Source organism: Polypterus senegalus, chromosome 5 (assembly GCF_016835505.1).
Source record: "Polypterus senegalus isolate Bchr_013 chromosome 5, ASM1683550v1, whole genome shotgun sequence".
NCBI classification, from domain to species: domain Eukaryota; kingdom Metazoa; phylum Chordata; class Cladistia; order Polypteriformes; family Polypteridae; genus Polypterus; species Polypterus senegalus.
Window position 1 is genome coordinate 175,501,424 of NC_053158.1, and position 13,061 is coordinate 175,514,484.

At 36.4% G+C, this 13,061-nt stretch overlaps 1 protein-coding gene across 3 annotated transcripts in view; it reads right to left on the reverse strand.

Annotated features, from left to right (window-relative positions):
* The window catches only part of scn5lab (sodium channel, voltage gated, type V-like, alpha b), a 719,364-nt gene that overhangs the window by 335,738 nt on the left and 370,565 nt on the right, over positions 1-13,061 (reverse strand). For all 3 annotated transcript variants that reach the window (XM_039753644.1, XM_039753645.1, XM_039753646.1), the window contains exon 16: positions 12,129-12,485. In XM_039753644.1, the coding sequence (XP_039609578.1) occupies positions 12,129-12,485 (357 nt within the window). The remainder of the gene's footprint in view (positions 1-12,128; positions 12,486-13,061) is intronic.

Here is a 13,061-nt window from a genome sequence, read left to right on the forward strand (position 1 = left end):
GGATTTTAGGAGGCCCAGGCCCCTCATGGACCCTGTGATCATCAGAGGTGACTGTGTGCAGAGGGTGCAGACCTTTAAATATCTGGGAGTGCAGCTGGATGACAAATTGGACTGGACTGCCAATACTGATGCTCTATGTAAGAAAGGTCAGAGCAGACTATACTTTCTGAGAAGGTTGGCATCCTTCAACATCTGCAGTAAGATGCTGCAGATGTTCTACCAGACGGTTGTGGCGAGTGCCCTCTTCTACGCAGTGGTGTGCTGGGGTGGCAGCATAAAGATGAAAGACGCCTCACGCCTGGACAAACTTGTTAAGAAGGCAGGCTCTATTGTAGGATTAAAGTTGGACAGTTTAACATCTGTGGCAGAGCGACGGGCATTAAGCAAACTCCTGTCAATCATGAATAATCCACTGCATCCACTGAACAGTGTCATCTCCAGGCAGAGGAGTAGCTTCAGTGACAGACTTTTGTCACTGTCCTGCTCCACTGACAGACTGAGGAGATCGTTCCTCCCCACACTATGCGACTCTTCAATTCCACCCGGGAGTAAATGCTAACATTAATTTTATTTTATTTTATTTTTTTTTCATTTTTTTCATTTTTTCATTTTTATTACTATTTAATTTAATATTGTTTCTTTGTATCAGTATACTGCTGCTGGATTATGTGAATTTCCCCTTGGGATTAATAAAGTATCTATCTATCTAAACCGTTTAAATTAATTTTTTCCCTCATCAAACAACTCTCAATATCCCAGAGTGACAAAGCAAAAACAAGAATTTAGAACTTTTTGTAAATGTATTAAAAATAAAAAACTGAACTATCCCATTAATAGAAGAATTCAGATCTTTTACTTAGTACTTCATTGAACGACCTCTGGCAGTGATTATGGCCCAGAGTCTCCTTGGGTACGATGCAACATGCTTCTCAAACCTGGATTTACAGATCTTCTGCCATTCTTCTCTTCAACCTCTCAACCTAGCTGGATCATTCATAGAGGTGTCCCTAAACCATTCTTGTGCTGTTTTTGTTATGTGCTTAGGGTAACTGTTCTGTTAGAAGGAAAACCTTTGGCCCAGACTGAGGTTCAGAGTGCTCTGTAGCTGGTTTTCATTAAGGATATTTCTGTACTTTTGTCCATTCTGCTTTCTCTCCACTCTGACTAGTCTCTCTGTCCCTGCCACAGAAAAACGTTCCCACAGAATGTTGTTTCACCACCATTCTTCATCACTGGAATGATATTGTACAGGTGATGAGAGGTGCCTGATTTTCTCCAAATGTGATACTTAGAACTGAGACCAAACAGTTTCATCATACCAGAGAATCTTGTTTCTCATAATCTAAGAGTCCTCTAAGTGCCTTTTAGCAAATTCCAAGTGGGCTTTCATGTGTTGTCTGGTCACAATGCCATGAAATCCAGTGAAGTGTAGTGTTGCAGTGGGAAGTCCTTCTGGAAGTTTCTTCCATCTCTTCACATGTTCTCTGGAGCTCAGCCAGAGTGCCAATCAGGTTCTTGGTGACCTCTTTTACCAAGGTCCACCCCCCAAATGCCCAATGTGACTGGGCAGCTAAGTTTATAGAAAAACTTGTAGGTTGTTCCAAATTTATTCCTTTTAAGAATTATGGAGGGAAATTGCTTTTGGGAACTTTTAATGCCGTGGGAATTGTTCTGTAGCCTTCCCCCTGATTTGTGTCTCGACTTAATGCTGCCTCTAGTCTCTGCAGGTAGTTCCTTCAACTTCATAGCTTAGTTTTTACTCTGATACATATTGTCATCTGTGGGAATTTCTATAGACAGGTGTGTGCCTTTTCCAATCATGTGCAATTAAAAGAACTGACCACAGGTAGACTCAGATCAGGGAATAGACAGACATCAATAATGATTAATAAAATGGGATTCAGGGTCTGAATATTTGTGTCAAGGAGATATTTCTGTTTTTACTGTTTGATAAATTTGCAAAAATTCCTAAACCCTGGATGCAACATAGAGTGTGAAAAAAGTGATGGAGTCTGAATAATTTCAAAAAGAAGTGTACATGGTCTGGTGTTTGAGATAGATTCATTTCTGACATTGACTTCTACATTGGGTTAAATTTTAGGTGCTATTTTTTCCTTTCTGTACGTAACTTCATTCTCGGGTTCAATCTAACTGAATCTCATAAGCAGAAGAATGGAGCTGTTCACATCACTATGCCCCACATACTCATCTCGCATCTGGTGTCTTAAACCCCTGTTATTAGTTAGCGAGAACTGTACAGACTTTATATCCAAGCAAATTGATGTTTTTTTAGAGTCAAATGCATCCTCACAGGTTTCTGTAGGAATCCTCCAGGAAACTTTGAAGGCATTTTTAAGAGGACAGATTATCTCATATCTCTCCCACAAAATTAAATTGGAAACCAAGAAGGCCTCAGAGTTAATCACTGAAATTACCAGAATAGATCAAGAACATGCCAGGTCTGAAAATGAGGCACTTTTTAGGAAAAGGCAGGCTTTGCAATCAGAACTCAACCTTTTACAACCAAAAAAAAAACCAGAACATCTCATTTTTAATTTTTAAATCACAACATCATTACTATGGACATGTAAGAGAAGGCTGTTAAGATCTTAGCTCAACAAATCCATAAGCAGGAAGTTCACAAAACAATATCAGTAATCACCAACACAGATGGAGATAGAATCATTGGCCATAAAAATATAATGCACATATCTACTCAGTTTAAAGAATACAAGACACAATCTAATGTGTTATGTGATACATTACAGATACCACAACTAGATACTCTTAGTACCGAGGAACTGGATAAACCTCTGACACTATCAGAATTACTAGACATTATAAACTCACTTCAGAGTGGGAAAGTACCAAGTCCTGATGGTTACGTTGCTGAATTTTATAAAAACTTTTCAATCAAGTTAGTTCCCCTTATTAGCAACTTATAGAATCCAGAGAGAATAAAATTCTACCTCAAACGTTTTGCCAAGCATTAATTGCAATTTTTCCTAAGAAAAATAAGGATTTATTACAATATGCATTATACAGACCAATCTCACGTCTGAATAATGATGTTAAGGTACTTCCCAAGTCCTAAATAGAAGGACTGAGAAAGTGCTCTCTTCAGTAATATCACAAGACCAAACTAGATTTACTAATGGTAGAAATTTGGCTTCCATTCTCTGATGCCTATTTAATGTAATATATTCACCCATAAACTCCAACACTCCAAAGATCTTATTATCTTTGGATGCTGAAAAAGCATTTGATATGATTGAATGGGATTACCAATTCACCACTTTGTATAAATTTGGGTAAGGCCCTAACATACATGCATAGATCAAACTACTGTATACCAGTCCAGATAAAGTTTGTATTAACAACACTATCTCAGACTACTTCAAATTAGAATGCAGTACTAGACAAGGAAGTTCCCTTGTCACCAGTGCAATTTGCAGTCGCCTTTGAGCCATTGGCTGTTCACTTTCAAAATGCATCAGATATAAAAGCAATTTTTAGAGAAGGACTTGAACAAAAAACATCACTATATGCACAAGACATGGTACTGTATATATCAGACCCACAACATTCAGTGCCTGCAGCCCTAACTGCACTAGCAAAATTTCAAGATATCTGGACTCAAAATTAATTTGAACAAAAGTGTGCTTTTTCAGTGAATTCTCTAGCAAATACCTAGCCTAAATATCTAGGGTTAAACATCACAAATAAATACAAAGTTCTTTTTCAACAACATTTTGCTGTTTGCATGAACAAAATAAAACAAGATGTGCATAGATGGTCTACATTCTATTTTACTTTAGCAGGGAGAATTAACACTATCAAGATGAATATCCTCCCTAAGCTTCTGTTTCTATTTCAAGACATCCCCATTTACATTAACAAATATTTAAAAAAAAATAAGATTCAATCATAACCCCATTTAATTGGAATTCGAAATATCCATGAATCTAAAGGGCGACACTACAATAACCTAAATCAGAAGGCGGCACAGCTCTATCTAATTTTCAATTTTATTACTATTGGGTGGCAAACATAAAAGCTATAAAACCTGGACACTGACACAAATAGATGAACACGCACTAGTTTAGTCTGCAATAGAAATGAAATCCTGCAGTACCTCTTATATTTCTTGCTTTGTACACCAGTAAATACAAGGTATCATCAGTATACTAATAGCCCAATTGTCCTTCATTCACTCAGAATATGGAACCAATGTACAAAGCACTTGAAGTTGGAGAATATTTTATCCATGGCACATCTACATGATAACCACCTTTTTCCACCCTCGCGAACCTACACAGTTTTTAATGTTTGGAAAACGTATGGGATTAAATCATTTAGATATCTGTATATAAATAATGTCTTTGCATCTTGTGAACAATTACACTCAAATTTTTTTTTTTCCCCATCAACACAATTTTTCCACCATCTCCAAATTAGAAAGTTTGCTAAACAAAATCTGCCCAATTTTCCTTGCCTCCCACCTATTTCTATTCCGGAAGAGATACTGATCAGTCGAAGACTCTAACTGCATTTCTATAATATATAAAAACATCAAAGTACAGTGCAAAAAGGATCTCTTACTCAACATTTCCGAAAAGGAGTGGAAGGCAGCCATACACAGAATTCACTTTAGCTCTATATGTGCAAAGCATTCAATTATTCACTTACATTTTTGTATTGAAGCACATCTATGTCGTTTAAAATTGTCAAAAATGTTTCAAGGGCAAGATCCAACCTGCAAACGTTGCAATCGAGTTCCAGCTCCACATGTTTTAGGCAGCACCAAATTAACATCATTCTCGACAAAACCTTTTGCCTGTCAGACAACCTTGGTGTCACAGTCCCTCCTAATCCATTAATAGCTATGTTTGGTGTACTCTCAGATGGAATTAAAGTGAAGAAGGACACACAAAGTGTAATTGCCTTTACTCCACTATTAGCATGTGGACTTATCTTAAATGGAAGAATCCTAACCACCTCTGTTAAGTCAGTGGGTAACTGATGTTACATACTATTTGAAACTGGAAAAAATCTAATTCTCTCAGAGGATCTGTTCAAAACTTTTTTTAAAATCTGGCAGGATCTAGTCAATAATATTTTAGAGTAAAAAATACAAATGTTATCACTGTTTTATAAAGGAAGAAACAGTCAAATTGACACAATGACAATGACTAATAAACATTTTGAGTAGGAAAAAATACAGGGACTAAAAAATGATTGAGGGAGTATTTAACTCCTTCATGAACATTAAACAATAGTAATGTTCCCTCATTAATGTTTCAAAATGAGAACAGGAATTAACTGTGTAAATAAACAACATTAACAGCTACGATAACAGCACACTGGCCTCTTATGGTCCAAGATCGAGACCTCTGCGGGCAGACCATCAGTTACATCCCTCTTGTGCCTGACAGTGAGTTCCAATTGGTTTAGTGTGTCCTCTATCAAACTTTTTATTTCCTATCATTTATTTCTATTTAAAACTTTCTTTATTAGATTATGGTGTTGGCTGTCTAAGTAATCTTTCGGAATAACAAATGCAATGCATTTTATTTAGTACACATGACAAAGGACTTGGAACAGGCATGTTCATAATGAATCCCTTGAGCGACTTGTCATAAGTGACGCTGCATGTATTGCTTTCTCTATTGAGTTCATTTCGATTACACCTATGCACTTCAATTTAAGCACCAGACCAATAGTTCTCAATTTGCCATGGACTGGGCCAGCTAATATAATAAGCTATAAACAGTATATCTGGAGGAAATCAACTGTGGTCAAGCCTCCTGAGATGATGATAACCTCTAACAAATTCTCTGAATGACCTTTATAGTTATTTTGAGTATGATATTTCTGCAGTTACAATAGAACAATTTTAAATATACTTGTGTCACATGTTTATTTTATAAACCATTAAAACCTGTACTTCAAAAAGATAGCTTCACACTGTATAAAAAGATTTGGGGCCTCATGTATAAACGGTGCATACACATAAAAATGTGGCAAACACCTGTTTTCATACTCATTTTGAGATGTATAAAAATTTAAAATGGCGTAAAACCATGTACATTTGTACCACAGCCATACACCATGTAAATGCACTTTTCTGCTTGCTTTTCCAAACAGGTGGAACTTAGCATCAAAGCAGTGCTACTGGTTCTGTGGTCTTCCATTCTGCTTTAGATTCACATCCATGACAGAGGCTTTATGAAATAGACTGAAATTAATTGCATATAATTTCCAAATTTAAGGCACTTGATTGGAATCATTCTGTAACTATATAATGGTGCAAGGAATGTCCAAACTATTCCAAATACCATAGCTGCATTATCGTCATTACTCTCAGTGAACCAAAGAGAGTATTTTAACCTATTTATTGTATTTATGTGTGGCATCACAGCAGCAAAGGTTGCACTGAGAATGAAGAGGATTACAATTTACAGCAGAGGATACAGCTCCCAGCCCTGGAGGACATTTATAGCACACAATGCCACAGGAAAGCCACCAGCATCTGCATGGATTCCACTCACTCATACCATAGCCTATTTGAATTTTTTCCACCCAGCAAACCCTTCAGAGCTTCAGACCTCAAGGCTCAGAAACAGGTTTCATCCCAAGAGCTATAAATGCACTCAATCAGTCCATCAAGTATTCCCAGTAGAACTGTTTGAACTTAAAATTACAATTACCTCACTGTACAACTTGCACTACACCCTGAGCCACTATATGAACCATTTGCACTATCTGTATTACTGTATATGTACACGTGTATTGTACTTAAGCTTTCATATTGCATATTTTTCATCTTTTTTTTAATCATATTACTATTACTGTATTTTTTCAATCATTTTATAGGAAAATAAGTTTATGCAGGAGTTGCATATTCAATCTCACTGCACCATACAATGACAATTTAATTCAATAGAAGACAGCATGTATTTACAGATGACTATGTATGGTTTCTAAGTCAACTTTGATTCTTAAGAGCTATCCCCTTGGAACTGTGTGCTGTATAAAATTTTACAGATAAATTGTTATTTAACTTAATCTAAAAATGTATACTATTAATAATTAAACTGGTTAAATTAAATTATATTAAATTAAAATGGTGGTGCAGTGGTAGAAATAAGCTGGCACCTTGTCCAGGGATTGTTCCTGCCTTGTGGTCTATGACTGGTGCAAACCTGGATAGATGGATTAATTAAACATGTACAATAAAGATTTTTCAATGTTCCTTAAAAGTTCCAAACTTACAACTGGTTTTACATTTATTACAGACATTTATTGTGTGGTGATTAGTTACTTGGAGAAAGAAAATGCAAGGACAGGAATTGGGGGTTGGTATGTCTGACAATAAACTATTCCAGCCAGGGCCACACATGTCCCAAAAAGCATCTTTCGGGAGACAGGAACAAGCCCTAGACAGGGCACCAGCTCATTGTTACTGGTGCGGCACCATGCCCCGACATGTTTAATATATACTTTAATGTGTTTTGTCATGTAAATTATATCAAGCATACATCTTAGCATTTTAAAATGTTCAGAAAGTTGTAATATCATGAATGAAATGCATTCTGTCAGACGATGACAGCCTGTGTGCTCCTGGTGATGACTGCTTGCACACTCCTGTTGGCATAAGAGAAAGCTCGTTTAAGAAGCATGTAGCGATTAACAACTGGGTTGGGGAACACATAGATTACAAAGCATATAACATGCTGCTTTAGTTATGATGGGATTTGTGAAACTCTAGTAAATTAAACATCAATTTTAAGATGAAGTTTATGACATTCTACTTTAATGACAAAATTACCTACGAGAATAAAGTGGAAGTTTCTAGATTAAAGTTGACATCTCGACTTTAATGTCAACATAGAATTTTTTTTCTTCACTGTGTCCCTATTTTTTTCTTCTCACTCAGACGCTCACCTTTTCATGTCAACTTTGACATCTGACCACTTCTTTTTTTTATTTCGGGTACTGTGCAACTTTCTGAACTTGAACTTTTGAGTGCCACTCCATCAATTTCCTTCTGTTGTTCATACCACTGTCTAAGCCACCAAACTGTAAATTTTTCCTTGCCTCCACTTCACTTAGTAGGACCTCCATTTTAAATTTGGTGTAATTCTTTTTTACATGTACTTTTGCCATTCTCTTTTAACAAATATTGAATGGAAGGGTGCCATTTATATTTATTTGCATATTTAAATATGCCAAATTCTGGGAGGAATCAGGGTGGGGCTGTAGACACATGCATGCGCTATGTCAGATGGGGTTGTATGGATTGATTCTGAACGCGACTGAGAGAATGAAAAGTGAATTTAGCGAACCTTGGGGTGGGGGGGGGGATGGGCGTTAGTATGCATTGTGGTACACTGCAGAGCTATAGCGCGTCTTTATGTGAAAACAGCCGTGTCAGATGGGGTTGTATGGATTGATTCTGAACGCGACTGAGAGAATGAAAAGTGAATTTAAAAAAAAAAAAAGCTAACCTTTACAAGGATCATAAATTGCACCGGCTGTTACAGACTGAAATCAAATGTATGCTTTTATTCTAAATTAGTAGGACTAAGAGCAGTTTACTTCTCAAAACAGAGTGGTGCAGGATTGAACTCGCGACCTTTTGATTCCCAGGTGGGAACTGATTCTATTGTACCACAGAGGCAGTTATAACAAATGGGTGTCAATGTCACATGTTAAGGCGGATTTTTGTTTCTGCAGTTATATTTTTGAATAAAAGCGCAATTGTTGTGTTATATTTGTATCTTTTGTGAAAATGTTTCTTTGATATTTGGACTTCAGGCTTCATACATTATATAGTTTATGCCTACATTTTGTGATCTACTAGTAGAATACTGTATAAAAAACGTTTCTGTTTTAACAATGTGTTTACACAGATTACTGTAGAAACGGAACAGACATGAAATTTGTGTGTTCCAAATAACGATCTATTATTTCCACTAAAACTCCACTTCACTTCCAGATACTCAATCAAGGCATGAGCTGAGAGAAGTTCGTGCACGTTCTAAATTGATGGGGGGATGGAATAGCCGGCTGCTCCTAGCTTCTCTTTATCAGCACATTTAGAAGACAAAGGACACTGGCAGAGAGGTGTGAAGGGATTTAAGAAGTGATTTAAGGTGGGACGGAATTACGAGTTTTTTCGTAGGCTCTGGTAATTCTAGTGTTAAAATTCAGGTTGACTGGGATTTATAAAGGGGAAGTGCATGAAACTTTGCTTATGCAGCTTTATTCATCTGAAATTTTGTTCATACTCATATTTCTGCTTTTGCCAGTACACCATGTTTTAGTGTGAATTCTATGAATGGCGTTATACGTGAGACCCTTGAAGATGTTCTTGAAGCATACTTTAAGATTTAGACAGTTTGCTGCCTCAGATGAGCTTATTATTTGTGGCTTTTACTATGTAACGCTCACATTATCATTACAGTCTATGATGATTTAAAAAGCATGTACTATGCTTCAAGTAAATGTACAGACAAAGCAGGGATTCCAGAATTATTATTGGTATCCTGGCATGGTCATGCAATCCCACGAAGCACAACTTGTTTATAACAAAGTAAGACTGCTAACACAAACGTTACACCATTACAGCTGGTGGCATTCCAAAGAAAACTTCAGAACGTCCTGAAAGTGTGGGGCCATTTTTTAAAATGCTCCATATGACAGCTCTACTTTCACACTTACTGTCAATTAGTATAAAATAACAGAAGTAGATTTAGTATTTTCTATTACTTTTGCAATCATTAGAAAATATAAGAAAATCTTTGTACACAGTTTCCAAAGGAGATATTGTCATTTTGTTTGACTAAATCTGAAACATTTGTTCTTGAAAGAGATGTCACTATTATTAGGTTTATATTAACAGAAAAGGAAAAAACTTCAGAACTCTCCCAAAATACTGCAAAAAAAATTAACAAGAACAATAAGAATCGCATAAACAATTATTTCAGAGGACACAAAGATTTAAATCAGTTAACTAAACAAAACAAAATTAAAGTAAATTCAGTAACTTAACAAGGGACAGAAAATGTTAATTTATCAAAATGGCAAAACAAAAGTAGAATTAAGAATAAACCAAGCATTGGAACAAATAAGCTACAATGAACTCTCCAACCAAAGCACAATCGAAATATAAATTCAGGGTAAAATACAAAAAGTAAAAAAAAACAGAAAGAGAATTAGAGACTAAAGACTGATCAACTCTGCTAAGCATAGCAAGATTTAAAACCTAGAAAACCATGCCAATAGAAGAGTCTTGGAAAGGATGGGATGATTCTCATTGCTTCAGCAAAGTACTGAAATGAATACTAATCCATTTATTACAGCAACTCAGTGTGGCCCACTAAAGTCAGCAATAAACATGTCTAATTGATAGTGAATGAAAGAATCATCTTTCACTCTTTTCTAAAGGAAAAAGAGGAAAAACAATCAACAAATGGAAGCATTACAAAAAAAGAATTACAAGAAATAGAGTTGGGGCAGAGTTCTAGAGAGAAAATAACACTACTGCAGTTCTGTTTACTATTCACAAGCCAGTGGTGAAATTGAGGTACAAAGATATAATCATACAAAAAACAGATGGCACTGTGAATGAGGGGGAAGAGTGAAATAGAAAGAGTGGTAATATAAAACAAAGTTGCTAACCCATGTTCTGTATTTGTTTTGAAATATACAGCAAACCTGGCAAAAAATGAAATTGATTGCATAAAGCATTATAATGATCATCCCTGAGAGCTGCATTAAATCTTTACACATTCTTTAATTTTGTAATTATATAACTAGAACTGTGCAAAGTTTGAGTATCATGTATCCTTTTCCTCAGCAGTTTTATGATATACTTAACATTTTATTAGCCTTGTTAGTGACAACTTCTTAATGTACAGAGAATGCAAATGTTTAGCTAATGTACACCTCTAAACTATTGGCAAACATACTAGAGTTAGGACACAAGAAACACAGTCTGTCTGTCACATTTTATCATGAAAGATAAATAGATGTGTATGTAATATGCTACATTTTTCCAACAACAGTAGATGCATATGTATACAAAGTTTCTTTATATATCTTTTGGTTTATGCCCAAAACAATTCAAGTTGTCCTTTCTTCAATTTGTGTTATGCCTGATTAAAATGCTGCTTTCTTTTGTTAAACTGAAATTAAAATGAATGGGCAATAATATAATTTTGAAATAATCCTTTTGTATAGGTTTATAATGAAAGTCATAACAGATGGACTGGCACTCTGACTGGCATGGGCGGCAATACCTTACCCAGCCAGAAGGCCATAACAGATGGACTGTTTGGATGGTTCAGTTCTTATCTCAGCGCAGGAGAATGAAAAGTTGATAGACTGGGGAGTCTGTGTACCAGAAAGAGTTCATCCCCCAGTATGATAGGTGGCAATGCTCCTCTGGCATGGTCCCAGTTAGGACATCTACAGGGTTACATGGTATTCATAGTCCAGAAGGGCAGCCCTGTCTGGGTCCTTGGGTGCCGCCGAAGGGTGCTACCAGAAAAACACGGTCCTGCTTTATGTAACCGCTCCATGACCTGTAAGTGCTTCTTCCATGCAATTAAGTGGCACCAAAAGTACTCTCAGCCTGGCATAAAAGATGCCGCTTGATTGGGGTGAGGTTGGGAGGAGGTGGACAAGGTATACAAGGGCAGAGGGGCAGGAAAAAGAGTTCTGTTGTTTTGTATTGTGTGCTGGAAGAAGGAACCTGTGCTAAAGTACGTATACTGTATAAATGAAAATCACTTGCTTTTTGAACCCTGTATTGTGTTGATATAGCTGTCTGGGGTTTGGGACTCAGTGGCGCCTCCTACACAAAAAGTAGGATTAATGAAGAAAAAAGGGGAAGCAAGTCACAAACGCCCAAGTAAAGCAATCCAGATAAGACTATTGTTGACAAAAAGAAAATAAACAAAACACAATATTACAGTATGCTATCCAAGTCAATATATCAAAAACTTCATTACTTGTTTTTTTCCAAGCTAATAAACTGATCTCTAAAAGTAAACAAGCCACTGCCTGATACTTGTTTTAAGTTTATCAAAAACATATTTAAAAGAGTAATTTGTACTCACCACTAGGTTTCCTATCACCATGACCAGCATGAAGACAAGGATACAAAGGGGCTGACCTGCCACTTCCATACAATCCCACATGGTTTCAATCCACTCTCCACAAAGTACACGGAAAACAATTAAAAAGGAATGGAAGAAGTCTTTCATATGCCATCTTGGGAGTTTACAATCCTTGCTGATCTTGCAAACACAGTCAGTGTAGCTTTTCCCAAAGAGCTGCATTCCAACCACAGCAAAGATGAAAACGATAATTGCCAAGACAAGAGTTAAGTTACCCAGAGCACCAACTGAATTCCCGATGATTTTGATAAGTGTGTTTAGAGTGGGCCATGACTTAGCCAATTTGAAAACCCTAAGCTGCAAAAAAAAAGTTAAAGAGACATATTAGGACAAGGAAATAGTATTTTGACCAAATGACAATGCAACTTTCAAGTACTTTGTAAATAGAGAATCATCAGAAAACAATATAAGAAAAGCTTTTATCATGCCTTTTGGAGATTCAGAAATAGAGGTAAAAGGTCAAGAATATTTCATTGTAGAAAGCTCTATTTACACAAGAAAACAATATAGTTATGCAAGAAAAGTATTCAGGACAGATTAAAAAAAACCCTCAGGTCAGCCATTTATCCATTTATGGGACTCTCTTTTCTGACTTAAGGTCATTTATGAAGCTTATACATCAAACACTGTACAAAAGCAGGAACTAACCATATAACTAACCTTTATAGAGAAAACCCAGGCACATACCTAAAAATCCGGGCTAATTTACAGAATGCAGTAAAACTACCAGCATGCTTGTGAAAGTTTAGGAGAACCTGAAAAATCCATGCACAAGTAAATCCAGCTGGAAAGTGAACCAAGATCCAAACACTGTCATACGTCTGAATTCTGTTCTTTAATATGCTCATTCAATGGTAATACCATCTTTGGCAG